Source organism: Thamnophis elegans, chromosome 13 (genome assembly GCF_009769535.1).
Source record: "Thamnophis elegans isolate rThaEle1 chromosome 13, rThaEle1.pri, whole genome shotgun sequence".
Classification (NCBI taxonomy): domain Eukaryota; kingdom Metazoa; phylum Chordata; class Lepidosauria; order Squamata; family Colubridae; genus Thamnophis; species Thamnophis elegans.
The window spans coordinates 37,964,746-37,976,841 of NC_045553.1; the positions used below are offsets into that span (position 1 = coordinate 37,964,746).

At 44.4% G+C, this 12,096-nt stretch overlaps 1 protein-coding gene across 1 annotated transcript in view; it reads right to left on the minus strand.

Moving 5' to 3' along the window:
- Positions 1–958: 958 nt before the first annotated feature.
- KIRREL3 (kirre like nephrin family adhesion molecule 3) overlaps positions 959–12,096 on the minus strand; it is a 428,294-nt gene continuing 417,156 nt past the window's right edge. Inside the window, exons 14-15 of the mRNA XM_032228762.1 lie at positions 9,000–9,086; positions 959–2,495 (exon numbers count right to left, since the gene is read on the minus strand). Of these exons, the coding sequence (XP_032084653.1) occupies positions 2,052–2,495; positions 9,000–9,086 (531 nt within the window). The 3' untranslated portion in view covers positions 959–2,051. The remainder of the gene's footprint in view (positions 2,496–8,999; positions 9,087–12,096) is intronic.

The following is a 12,096-nucleotide window of genomic DNA, read 5'->3' on the forward strand; positions in this document are numbered from 1 at the left end:
GCTGCTAAGATCAAATGAAATCAGTGACTCAAACCAGTGGGTGTGGCTTAGGGAAATGTCAGATACATGTCATGTGACAAGGTCAGCCTCTTGTTGTCCTCCACTCTGTGATGGAAGTCATAGAACCAAGCAATGGATGGAAACTAACCATGGAGAGAACCTGAGAGATAAGGAGAACAATTCATCAATGGGACAACTTGCTTTCAGAAATTGGGGGTTCTCCATCACTGGAAGTTTCTTAGAAGAGATTGGACAACCATTTGTCCCAAATGGTGTAGGGTCTCCTGCTTGAGTAGGGGGTTGGATTAGAAGACCTTCAAGATCCCTTCCGATTCTATTATTTTGTTAAGCTAAAACTTTGATAATATATTTGCTCTCTACCTTTGGGGTGTTGAAGCAACGGTGCTAAGAACTAGAAGAATATGTTAGAGGAAATGGACAAGACTTCCTGACTGTTTTTCCTGGAAAATGTTTACGCTTTTTATCTCAGACTAAGCCCTGAATTCTGAAAGTAAGAAATCACACTAGGCATATGTTTCTTGCACTAAATGCTGTGTATGTGTGTTTCCACCCCCCCCTCTTTTGGACCAGAGTTGTTTAAATCAAACTGGTTTCCAAAGGACTCGCTGCCATGGTGCTTGTAACAATTCTTGTATTAGTCTTCCAGTTGTGCTGTTGTGGGAGGATGACAGGAAGGGAGGGCAGGGAATACAGAAGCAGAAGTAAGACATGTTTTATGTTCCCTCGCCACAGCAGCCCACTGTGGGAAGGCCCCTCTGCAGTGATTGTCACATGTCACTCAAAAGAGTTCAGTCTTCCCTCCCCCAAACAGTTCCTCTTAAATCAAAATCAGAGTATGATGGATGGGCTAGAGGCATACGTGGGTATTTTGCTGAGAAGCCACGCTTAAAAGTTCTCGACTCCATTTTTTTTTTAGTCCAAAGACACATTGTAATATGATAAACACACCAAACACCAAACAAAAGAAAAGTCATTAAAAATAATAAGAGACCAGGTTTAGCAGTCAGTGCACGTCATTACACCAATGGCTATCCCCCTCCCCCTCACACGGAAACTTCCTTAAGTTAAGCCATGTTGTTTGAGGTTGCTTTGAAGGACACAGCTCCCCACCCCCACCCCGTACAATTTGCAAATGAGGCTAAGCAGCAGGGAGGGGTTGGCTTTGCTGGTGCACGTGACGGGGCAGCGTTGAAGATGCACCTTCTCCAAAATGTCCACAGACAGGAATCGTTGTCACTAAGAGGAAGAGGAAGTGGAAAGCATGGAGGATTCTAGAAGCATCAGTCGATTCATCTTCAGGAACCGACCCAAGGTAGATGACATGCCAGCGAAAGGCAGCTTAGATGCCTCCCCTGGGCCCAACCCGGGGAGCCAGTTGGATGAACTGGGAAATATAAATTTGCTGGTAGGTGATAGATGGTCATAGCTACCTCCAATATTCTCCAGGGAGATTATCTTATTTGGTCGGAAAAGCAAGGATGCTTAGCCTCCCGCTGAAGGCCATGGATGTCGTTATTCCTGCACCGTTGGGTTTAGAAGCCCGTCCTCCCTAAAAGAAGGGACCCCCGGGGAGATTTCCCAAATAAGTGATCCGTCCTTTCCCTTGTCTTTGTTCCCACCACCCCTTCCACGCCAGGGTTTGCTACAGGAAGGAAATGGACATTGTGCTTAAGGTTAGTTTGGGTTCAGCTGTCGTGAGTCCTTCCCCCCTTGTGGAAGGGAGTCAACAGGTCTAGGAAAGAAGGCATTAAGTCTCTCCGAAGAGTCCTATCTGCAGTGCAAGGCTTCGTCTAGCGCCCTTCGCCTTGCGTTAGCCTTTACTCTAGAGAAGAAAGGGAGAAGAGGGGCTTTGTGGAGCTACAGGTCACTAGAACACAAATAAACTGGTCAAACAGTCTCCCTTTCCCCCCCCCACCACCAGGATTTGCTGACTTCAGCAGGGCCAGGAGTCAGCTCAGGTGGTCTCTTGACCTGCTGGCCAGTCTATCCCATCCTCCTTCCCCTCCCATTGCCAGTTTCGTCCCGTCCGTTCACACGTGGGTCTGCATCCTCCTTTGCAGAGGCCGGCTAGGGTCCGAGTTCTGGGAGGAGGACTGCGAATGGTGAGAAGATGAGGCCGAAGCTTTGCTGGCCTTGTCGAACTGTACGTAGCCGTCCTGCTTCCCGCTGCTGCTGACGCTGCTGTCGCACTGTGTGTCCAGGAAGGAGCTGCTGTCGCTCATGGAACCCCGCTGGAATTCCCGCTCGCACAGCTCGATGGAGCTGCTCCCCATGCCCAGGATGAAACGCTGGCTGTAGTCGTAGAGGCGGTTCTGCCCGCTCAGGGTTGTGTAGATGTTGGTGAAGGACATGCCTGTCGGCACGCGCTGCTTGTTGGCGGGCCGCATCTCTGGCTGGCAACCTGAGAGGGAGATGGTGGGCGTGGAGTGGTGGTCCTTGAAGGTGTTCACACTGTAGTAGCCGTTCGTGGGATCCTGGGAAGAGCAAGGGAAAAAAAAGTTTATTTCTTGGTGCAGGGTTGCGTTTTGGAGTCTGGTGTTATAACAGATGCCAAGTTGTGCAAGAGGAAGGCTTAATTGTTCAACGTTCAGATGAAAGTTTTAGGCAAGCTTTTCTCCTACAGAGAAAGAGGGGAGAAATATTGTTAATTTAAATTAGCTGTTCCTTGCACAAATACAGGTATCATCCCTGCCTGCCTGCCTACCTCTCTGCTTGCCTCCATCTGTCTGTCTGTCTGTCTGTCTGTCTGTGTCTATCTATCTATCATCTATCTATCTATCTATCTATCTATCTATCTATCTATCTATCTATCTATCTATCTATCTATTTATCATCTATCTATCATCTATCTATCTATCTATCTATCTATCTATCTATCTATCTATCTATCTATCTATCTATCTATCATCTATCTATCTATCATCTATCTATCTATCTATCATCTATCTATCTATCATCTATCTATCTATCTATCTATCTATCTATCTATCATCTATCTATCTATCATCTATCTATCTATCTATCTATCTATCTATCTATCTATCATCTATCTATCTATCTATCTATCTATCTATCTATCTATCTATCTATCTATCTATCTATCTATCTATGTCTATCTATGTATCTATCTCTATCTATCTATCTATCTATCTATCTATCTATCTATCTATCTATCTATCTATCTATCTATCTATCTATCTATCTATCTATCCATCCATCCATCCATCCATCCATCCATCCATCCATCCATCCATCCATCTAATCTATCTATCTATCATCTGTCTAATCTATCTATCTATCTATCTATCTATCTATCTATCTATCTATCTATCTATCTATCATCTCTATCCCTATCATCTATCTATCCTGTCTGTCTTTCTCTCTCTGCCTGCCTCCGTCCGTCTGTCCATCCATCCATCCATCCATCCATCCATCCATCCATCCATCCATCCATCCATCCATCTATCTATCTATCTATCTATCTATCTATCTATCTATCTATCTATCTATCTACCCCATCATATATCTATCCTCTCTCTCTCTCTCTCTCTGCATGCCTATCTTCTAGCTTCTTTTTGTTATTGTTAGTTGCAAGGTTGTGTCCGACCCATCAGACTCCATGGACAACGTTCCAATATTCCAACATTCTATCTTCTACCTATCACCTATCATCTATGCTTCCTCCCCCCCCCCCCCCAATTAAGAATGAGCAGTGCATGTTCTGTAGAGAGGGCAGCTGTATTCCATCTTGCGTGGACTGAAATTAGGAATTTTGTAAATACAGAATTTAAGTTTTGAAACTGTAGGTAGATCTCCGTCCCTAAGTGCTGCAATTGTCTGGCCTAGTCACTTCTAATTAATCTTAGAAATGACACTATAGTTTTTATTATCATTGGCCGATTGGAAGGGACGCTCTGCATTCCTGCAATATTTCACGCGCAGCTATTCTACGTGGCACCTGGTTAGTGAAATAAGAATCTGTAAAGATATTTATTATCTGTAATTTGAAATGAGACGTTGCGATAAATGGAGCAGGCCAAAAATATAGGATAACATAATTGATTTTCAGTGGAAATGGATCATTATTGGTTAAACATTTCTAGCCTGCGTATTGGTATAACTTATAGCTATATAATTTCATGTAGCAGAAATTCTGCTTTTCTGTGATTATATGTTCAATTCGCCATGCGTATTATGGGGGCTGCAATGCCTTTCATGAGAATAAATAGCTGCATAGGTCTCAGAGAGCTTTTTTCATGGTAAAACATTCCAATTTTTGTTTTAAATCACTGTGTGAAATTCACCTATGCAGTTTTGCATTTAGCAATACAATCTTACATTAATACACAGTTGTACTTACTCTTTCATACCTCTATATTTGAGAAACAATATAAGTATGAAATAGGCACATCAAACATTTAGAAACACATCAAACATGCCTCTTAATGTGTGCTTAGGTAGGCTGAATAGCAATCCCTGAAAGAAACATGGGAAGCAATGGGATTATAGAGGTAAAATTGCCATGATATTTTTTTTTTCATTTCTTCCTTTGTAATTGCAAATAATTGGAATATCTATTTTGTAAATACTTAGAATGTCTACACCTATAAATGGAGATTCTTGGGTTTTTAAATCTACTTATGCTGATTTTTAAAAAAAAATCACCTCTACTCCCATTATATGCAAAGAAACATAATTGATGGAGACATGGGTGAATGCTTAATGTGGAAGCTTAATGACTTAAGCCTGCTTCACTTAACAACTGCAGTGACTCACTTAATGACTGGGGCGAAAAGGTTGCAAAATGGGGCAAAACTCATTTAACACTTAACTGCCTTGTTTAGCAATGGAAACTTTGCACTCAATTGTGGTTTAAAGTTGATGGCTACCTGCAAATAAACAACAAAATTGTCTGCCACATATATTTAAATTCTCCTAAGCCTGCCATTCTAATATTCTCTTTCTCTCTCTTTCCCTCCCTCTCCCTCTTTCACTTTCTCTCTTTCTCTCCCTCTCCCTCTTTCACTCTCTTTCTCCCTTTCACTCTATTTCTCTCCCTCTTTCTCTCCCACTCTCTCCTTCGCTCTCTTTCTCTCTCCCTTTTTCTCTCTCCCTTTCACTCTTTCTCTCTATCCCCTTCTCTCTCTCTCCCTCTTTCACTCTCTCTCTTTCTCTCTCTCTCCCTCTCCCTCTTTCACTCTTTCACCCTTTCACTCTCTTTCTCTTTCCCTCTTTCTCTCCCTCTCCCTCTTTTGCTTGCTCTCTCTCTCCCTCTTTCTCTCTCCCTTTCACTCTTTCTCTCTCTCTCCCTCTTTCTCCCTCCCTTTCACTCTTTCTCTCTCTCCCCCTCTTTCTCTCTCTCTCTCCCTCTTTCAATCTTTCTCATTCTCTCTCCCTCTTTCTCCCTTCCTCCCTCCCTCCTCTCTTTTTCTTAATGCATTGTTCTTCCCTTTCATTGGACAGAGCTTTAGACCAGTTGGAAATCTGGCAAAGAAAACTGCAGCTTTCTCCAACAACGATGAAGACAATGCTTCTATTACCATGGAAACTATTCAGATAAAATGTTGGCACATCCTATTAATTGATCAATTAATCCCACCATCTTTCTTTTCCTTCCATCTTTCTCTAGAAAGGAATGGAGGGAAATGCTTCTCCTTTGTGGATGAGAGGGGAAAAAAAATTAAACTGCAGTGACTGACTTGGGTTTTGTTTCAGGGCTGAAGAACGGAAGATGGCAAGGTCTTTGCTTGAAGATAAAGTCCTGTGTGTTTCAAAGGAGAGAGTGAGCTTTTGGAAGCTCTACTTCCTCCTGTGCATGCCAGAGAAATTGTGTTGAAAGCCTCATTTAAGAAGAGGGGGAGGACTTTAAGGCACTACCATCCGAAGAGATTTAGGATTTTGTGATATCATAAAGGAGGCTGACCAAAAGGGAAAGCAGATTTTTTTAACAGAAAGACGGGGCTGGTTTAGTCGAGATAAAATGCGTTCTTTGGTATTTTTAATCACTAGAACATCCAGCTTTGCAAAGTTATGGTGATATACTATTGCACTGCAGTGAAATGCATGCTTTCTATCCACAATTACATTTCCCAGATTACATGTCCATCATCCCAAAGTCTAACTGATTTAGATCTGAAATGTGAGGAATTTATTGCACTTCATTGTGTCCTTTTCTAATGTTCTGCTTCCAGATGTGAGATTATCACTCTAATAATTGTCACTCGTCATGGATAATTATCCTACTGAATGAGAATCACAGGAATTGCTTGCTGGATATTACAGCAGGAAGAAGAAAGCTTCAGTAAACAACATTGAAGTAGGTAGACCAAGACAATGAATCAACTCAAGGCTGTTGCTTTTCTCCTTACTCTTTGAACAGGAGATGGCATGGAGTCCAGATGGGAGCATTGCCCAGGACTGGCTCAGCGTCTTTAAGTTCTTAATCTATACAGCAAGAGGTCTCCAAACTTGGCAACTTTAAAGCTTGTGGACTTCAACCCCCAGAATTCCTCAGCCAGCTATGCTGGGAATCCACACGTCTTAACATTCCCAAGTTTGGAGATGCCTGCTATATAATATAACGATGATAAAGTACCAAAGTGAGAATAGGTAAAGAGTAACAACATATAGAATATTTGTACCTTAGGAATGAATTGTGGGGTCCTAGGTGGTCTCTGAGCTTGGTACATTGCTTTACACTGATGTTACCTAGTTGGGTAATCCTTATATAAAGCACCACACAGAGCAAACAAAGAGAACAATCACCATGTGCTTTACTGCTCAATTATTTAACTGTAACAGGAAACAGGAAACTCTACTTAGAACAAAGAGCATAGAGTATATACCATAGATCCAATCTTGTAAATACTGCCGTCTACTGGCTGAATACTGTAGTCATTTGCATAGAAATACATTCCAACAATGAATTCCAACAGAAACATCTGCAAGGAAAGAGCCAAGCTCAGAGAACACCAAGAACTCCACAGTAACAAGGGAGTATAGAAAGCAAGGGAGACCTAAGTGGTGTCCAATTTTGGATGAAATAATAGTATACTTTGTGCTGCTACGTCAATGCTCTGGTACTTAACAATACCATTACTTACAAATGAGCAGCTCTACCAATTGTACAACCTGCATGCATAATTCATACATCTCCCTTTCAAACAATAAGTTGCAGAGATGCAGAAATGGCAACTTTTTTCCAGAGAAGAAAAATAGCTATAGCCTGCAAGTATTATGACAATCAATGGATGTTTCCTGTGAAGGAGGGGTATGACTCCATAGGTCTTTCTCCTGAGGTCTCAGATCCAGCTAAACGGTTTAGGAGCAGGAGGACTGACTGCTTCAACTTCCTTGGAACTTGCAAGAATGCAGGTTCTCTGCCTGGTTGCTGGGTGGGCGTGGTCTACTCGGCCTCCTGCACCATGGCGTGTGTGTGTGTGGGGGGGAATTTTCACCCTCTCCAGGTTCTGAAGGCCCGGTTCCACCACAAAACCGTGCTCGAGTAAACCGCGTCCGACTAAACCGGGTAGCTGACGTCATCAACAGGGCAACAACAGCGCGGAGACAGAAGCACGCTGTAAACCCTAAACCTAAAATTAACCCCTAAACATAAACCTAACCCCCTTAAACCTAATCCTAAACCTAACCCTTAACCTAATCCTAAACCTAACCCTAAATCTAATCCTAACCCTTAACCTAACCCTAACCCTAAACCTAACCCTTACCTTAAGTTGAATCGGCTTGCTTTCAAAGCGCTATTTAAAGCGCCCTTCTTTCTCCGCACTGGCTGTTGTCGCCCTGTTGATGACGTCAGCGACGCGGTTTAATCGGGCGCGGCTTAGTCGAGCGCGGTTTTGACGGGTCACATGAAGGCCCTTCGGAGGCCAGAAACAGGCCCATTTTTGGACTGCCGATACTTCCAGTAGGCCTGTTTTTCACTCTTGACAGGTTCTGGAGGTTCTGGAGGCTTTCCTCGAACTTCCAGGAGGGTGAAAACGGATTTCCAGGAGGCCCATTTTTTGCCCTCCCAGAGCCTCTGCATGGGCCCTGCTCTACCTGGCATGATGAATGGGATGAATGAGACTCCTGAGAGGGGGTCCTTGCAAAACCGGTACACCCAGAGCTGTGCGAATGGGCTGAATCCCACCTTTGCCAATGTCGAGGGCAGTGATTTTAGCAATACAGGCAGGATCCTTGGGAATGAAAGCCTTCTCATGTGTCAGAAATTTCTCCTCGGTTGACCTTACTCCAAAAGAATGTAAAATCTAATGAATATAAAGATCAGCTTGGGTGGAGTCTTCCTGCATGGATATTGTGCTTGAAAGAAATGCTGGCCTTGTACTTCTGAAGCCAATTATGCTTTCTGCCTGTGGTTCAAATGAATCAACGTTGCCTTTGTTATATATGACCCCTAAACTGGATTCGGAGGATCCCTCTTGATTTCCCTCCGCTTTTAAGTTCCTCTTGCATTCCTGACTAGGTTAATTGCTCGTGCTCTCATTGAACAAAACCGTAGCCTACCAACCTGGGTCACTGAGCTTTAGGGCCAATTTAGTACCTTGTTACAAAAACCAAATTAGGACGCTATTGAGGATACAGCTTAAGCTGATCTGCACGAAGTTCAGAGGTGGTGAAATTGTTCCCCTCCGTAATTCTGAAAGTCCTTAACTTCTGCTACATCAATCTCACTTGACTTTGTGGACTTGGCTGATTTTCATGACCCCCCCCCCCCCAAAAAAAAAAGGTTACACCTGCGGAAATCTTTTTTTTTTTTAATTTTTCATGTGGTGGAATTGATTGCAGCGATGCTACGATGCTTAAATCTAATTTCTCTAGCTTAAGTTTGTTTTTACACAGCCATAAAATCTCCCCCTTCTTCCCTGGCAGATTCAGACACCACCCCCCCCCTGCCCCTCCCAGGAAAATCAATCCCCACCTTGCATAGGTAAAGTTGAATCCTGTAATCTTGAAATTACCTTCAAATTCTGGAATTCTTTCTCTTCCTCCTTGAGGACCTCCAGTTGTTTAAGGACCGAATCTTGCTGGAACTCACTTCTGTCCATCTAGGGTTCAAGGGAAGCAGATGGTAGGTTGAAGAGGTCAAGCACTAGAAATCTCAACCCAAAGTTTAGGAAGTTGGGTTCAAGAACCAGGATGAACCAAAACCCTTGTGTTCCCTTTCAGCCTATTACCAACAGTGATAACATACACTGTGTATCCCAAAGCTGCTTTTTCAGGAAGCAACTGCACTTTCTTGTTTTTTCCCTTTGAAGATGTTTTGCTTCTCATCTAAGAAGCTTCTTCAGCTCTAACAGGACGGTGGGGAATGGAAGGATTTATATTCCTTGCAGACAGTTGGTCATTTGCATCCTTTTAGAGCACCGAGCCTCAAACTACGGCCCATGGGCCGGATACACCCCGCCAATACAAAGAATCCATCCCGCAGAGTGGTGGGATTCAGCCCTGCTCCTCACTGTCGGCCTTATCTTCCAGCGAGCATCCACTCCAGCTGGTTAGTTATTTCACTGGTTGAACTGCTCTTCTGATCCCACCACTGCTGCCGAAGGTAAGGCCAGAGGGTACTGGGGAGGACCAGCTGACTGAAGGGTGATCTCACCAGTGCAGCCACATGATCCAGGGCCAGAGGGTGAGTAGGAGAGGGGCTGCTGCTGGCTTGAAAAGCAGCTCTGCTGCCAGCTCGTAAAGTAGTGCTTTAAAAGTCTTTAAAAAATGCTTTAAAAACAGCCTTTCAAGGTATTTTTCACAGCCATAGGATCCAGGGCTGGTAGGTGAATAGGGGAGGGGCAAGTACAGCGAGGACAAAGGCAAAATGGACTGCTAAATTGGCCACACCCACCCAGTCACATGACCACCTAGCCATGACCACCCAGCTGCTCCCCCAACAGTCTGAGACACTGTGAATTGGCCTCGTGTTTAAAAAGTTTGAGGACCTCTGTTTTAGAAGGTCGTTGAAGCACTTGGAGGTTTGATCTGTGTCCTCAGAGTCAACCGAGTGGTGCAAATGGTTCCTGCAATTTTTTCCCCTCTGGAAATCCATCCCTACTCCCACACCACTCAAAGGGTGTTCATCTCAAATTGTATAGCTCAAAGTCTGGAGAGATTCCGTTCAGTTCAGTTCAGTTGAGTTGTGTTTATTTATAGGCCGCCCTTTTCCCTGAGGGGACTCAGGGCGGCTAACAACTCATATAGGAGGGGAAGACGTACAATAGCAAAAAAAACCCACAATGTATAATAAAAACAAGCAACATTCACTCAACATTCACTCAACATTCGGGTGGGGGCAGGTTATGCTCTTTACCCCCAGGCCTGGCGGGATAGCCAGATCTTGACGGCTGTGCGGAAGGTCTGAAGGGTGGTGAGGGTACGAATCCCCACGGGGAGATCGTTCCAGAGGGTCGGAGCTGTTACTGAAAAGGCTCTCCTAGTCATCCAGGTCATCCAGGGCCTTTTGGGATAACCAGGACCTGGTTGACTGAGAATCTCTACAGACTTTTATACATTATGTACTATGACCATCCCCAAAGTCTGATCTCACCATGGGAGTTCCACCTGTGGACTTCCTTCTACCTTCTCCATCTATGGAGATTCTCAGTCGTCCAGGTCCTGGTTGTCCCAAAGGTGCTTTTTCAAAAGGCAATCCCCTTGGATTTTCCTTTGTTTCTCCTTGAAGACTTTTCGCTTCCCACCCAAGAAGCTTCTTCAAGTTCTGACCAATCCTTCCATTCTCCACCATTCCGTCAGAACTGAAGAATTTCTCCAAGGAAAAACAAAGGAAAGTCCAGTTGTCTTTTGAAAAAAGCACCTATGGGTCCTCCATTTAAAGATTTATGCGCAAGGGATATGGAGGCAACGAGATCACCAAGAACTCCCTGCAGTCTCCCTGTTATACTTGACATTGAATTGCACTGGATAAGCTTCAAGCAACTGAAGCTGGCATGTTGCTTCTGTAATAGAGCACACTGCCCTCTTCCAGTCCTTGAGTGGCCCGAGGTAGGCCTATTGTCAGGATATAAAAACTTAATCTCGCCTAAGAAGGGTGCTGTGGGCTCGTGTGTGTGTGTGTGTGTGTGTGTGTGTGTGAAAGAAGCTATTATGTGTATAGCCATTTGCTTCCATCACATCTCTAGTCGGTGCACTGCATAAAACAAGTCAAACAATGCATACAAATAATACAGTGCAAAACGCAAATATCCAGGAAGGGGAAAGACCGCACATTTTAATACACCAACTACATCCATCCCGCAAGGGGTTTCCATCTGTAAAGCAAACACCTGTGATAAAACTCTTAGTGTTATTGTGAGGGGGCATATGAATCTGTAGGGCAGAGGTGTCAAACTCAAGGCCCAGATACAGCCCGTGGGGTACTTAGATCTGGCACACGGAGCTGCCCTGGAAACAGTGACGGACCCCCCCCCCCCAGTGCTGGCAGCGAAAACAGGCTCCCGAGCTCTGTTTTCAGCTGCCAAGGCCTCCTGCTACCCTCTGCCAATGAAAATGCAGCTCCGTTTTCACTGGCAGAGGGGTTGCAGGAAGGCGAGGCAGCCAAAAACGGAGCTCGGGAGCCCATGTGCTCAGCTCAGGCCACCACGGGCCCCCCTCCCTGACATTGAGCTGGCCCAGCCCCCCTAGCCCCACCCTGGAACACAACCCTCAGTGAAATCGAGTTTGACACCCCCTGCTCTAGAGCTATGCTATTCCAACCAGAGGTGGGTTCCTACCAGTTCGCACCAGTTCGATACAACCGGTTCGTCAAATCTACCGAACTGGTTAGAAGAGGTTCCACCAGTGGACCCGGAAAGCAGCAGGCCACACCTACAGAAGAGGTTCCAAAATTTTTTGAAACCCACCACTGCTACACACACACACACACACACACACACACACACACACACACTCTGACACAGAGTGGAGAGAAAGAGAAAGAAAGGAAGAAGGAAAGAAATAAAAAAGAAAAAAAAGAAAGAAAAAGTGAGAGAGATGAAAGAAAAAAAGGAAAAAGGGACAGAGAGACAAAAGGAAGGAAAGAGACAGACAGACAGACACACACACACA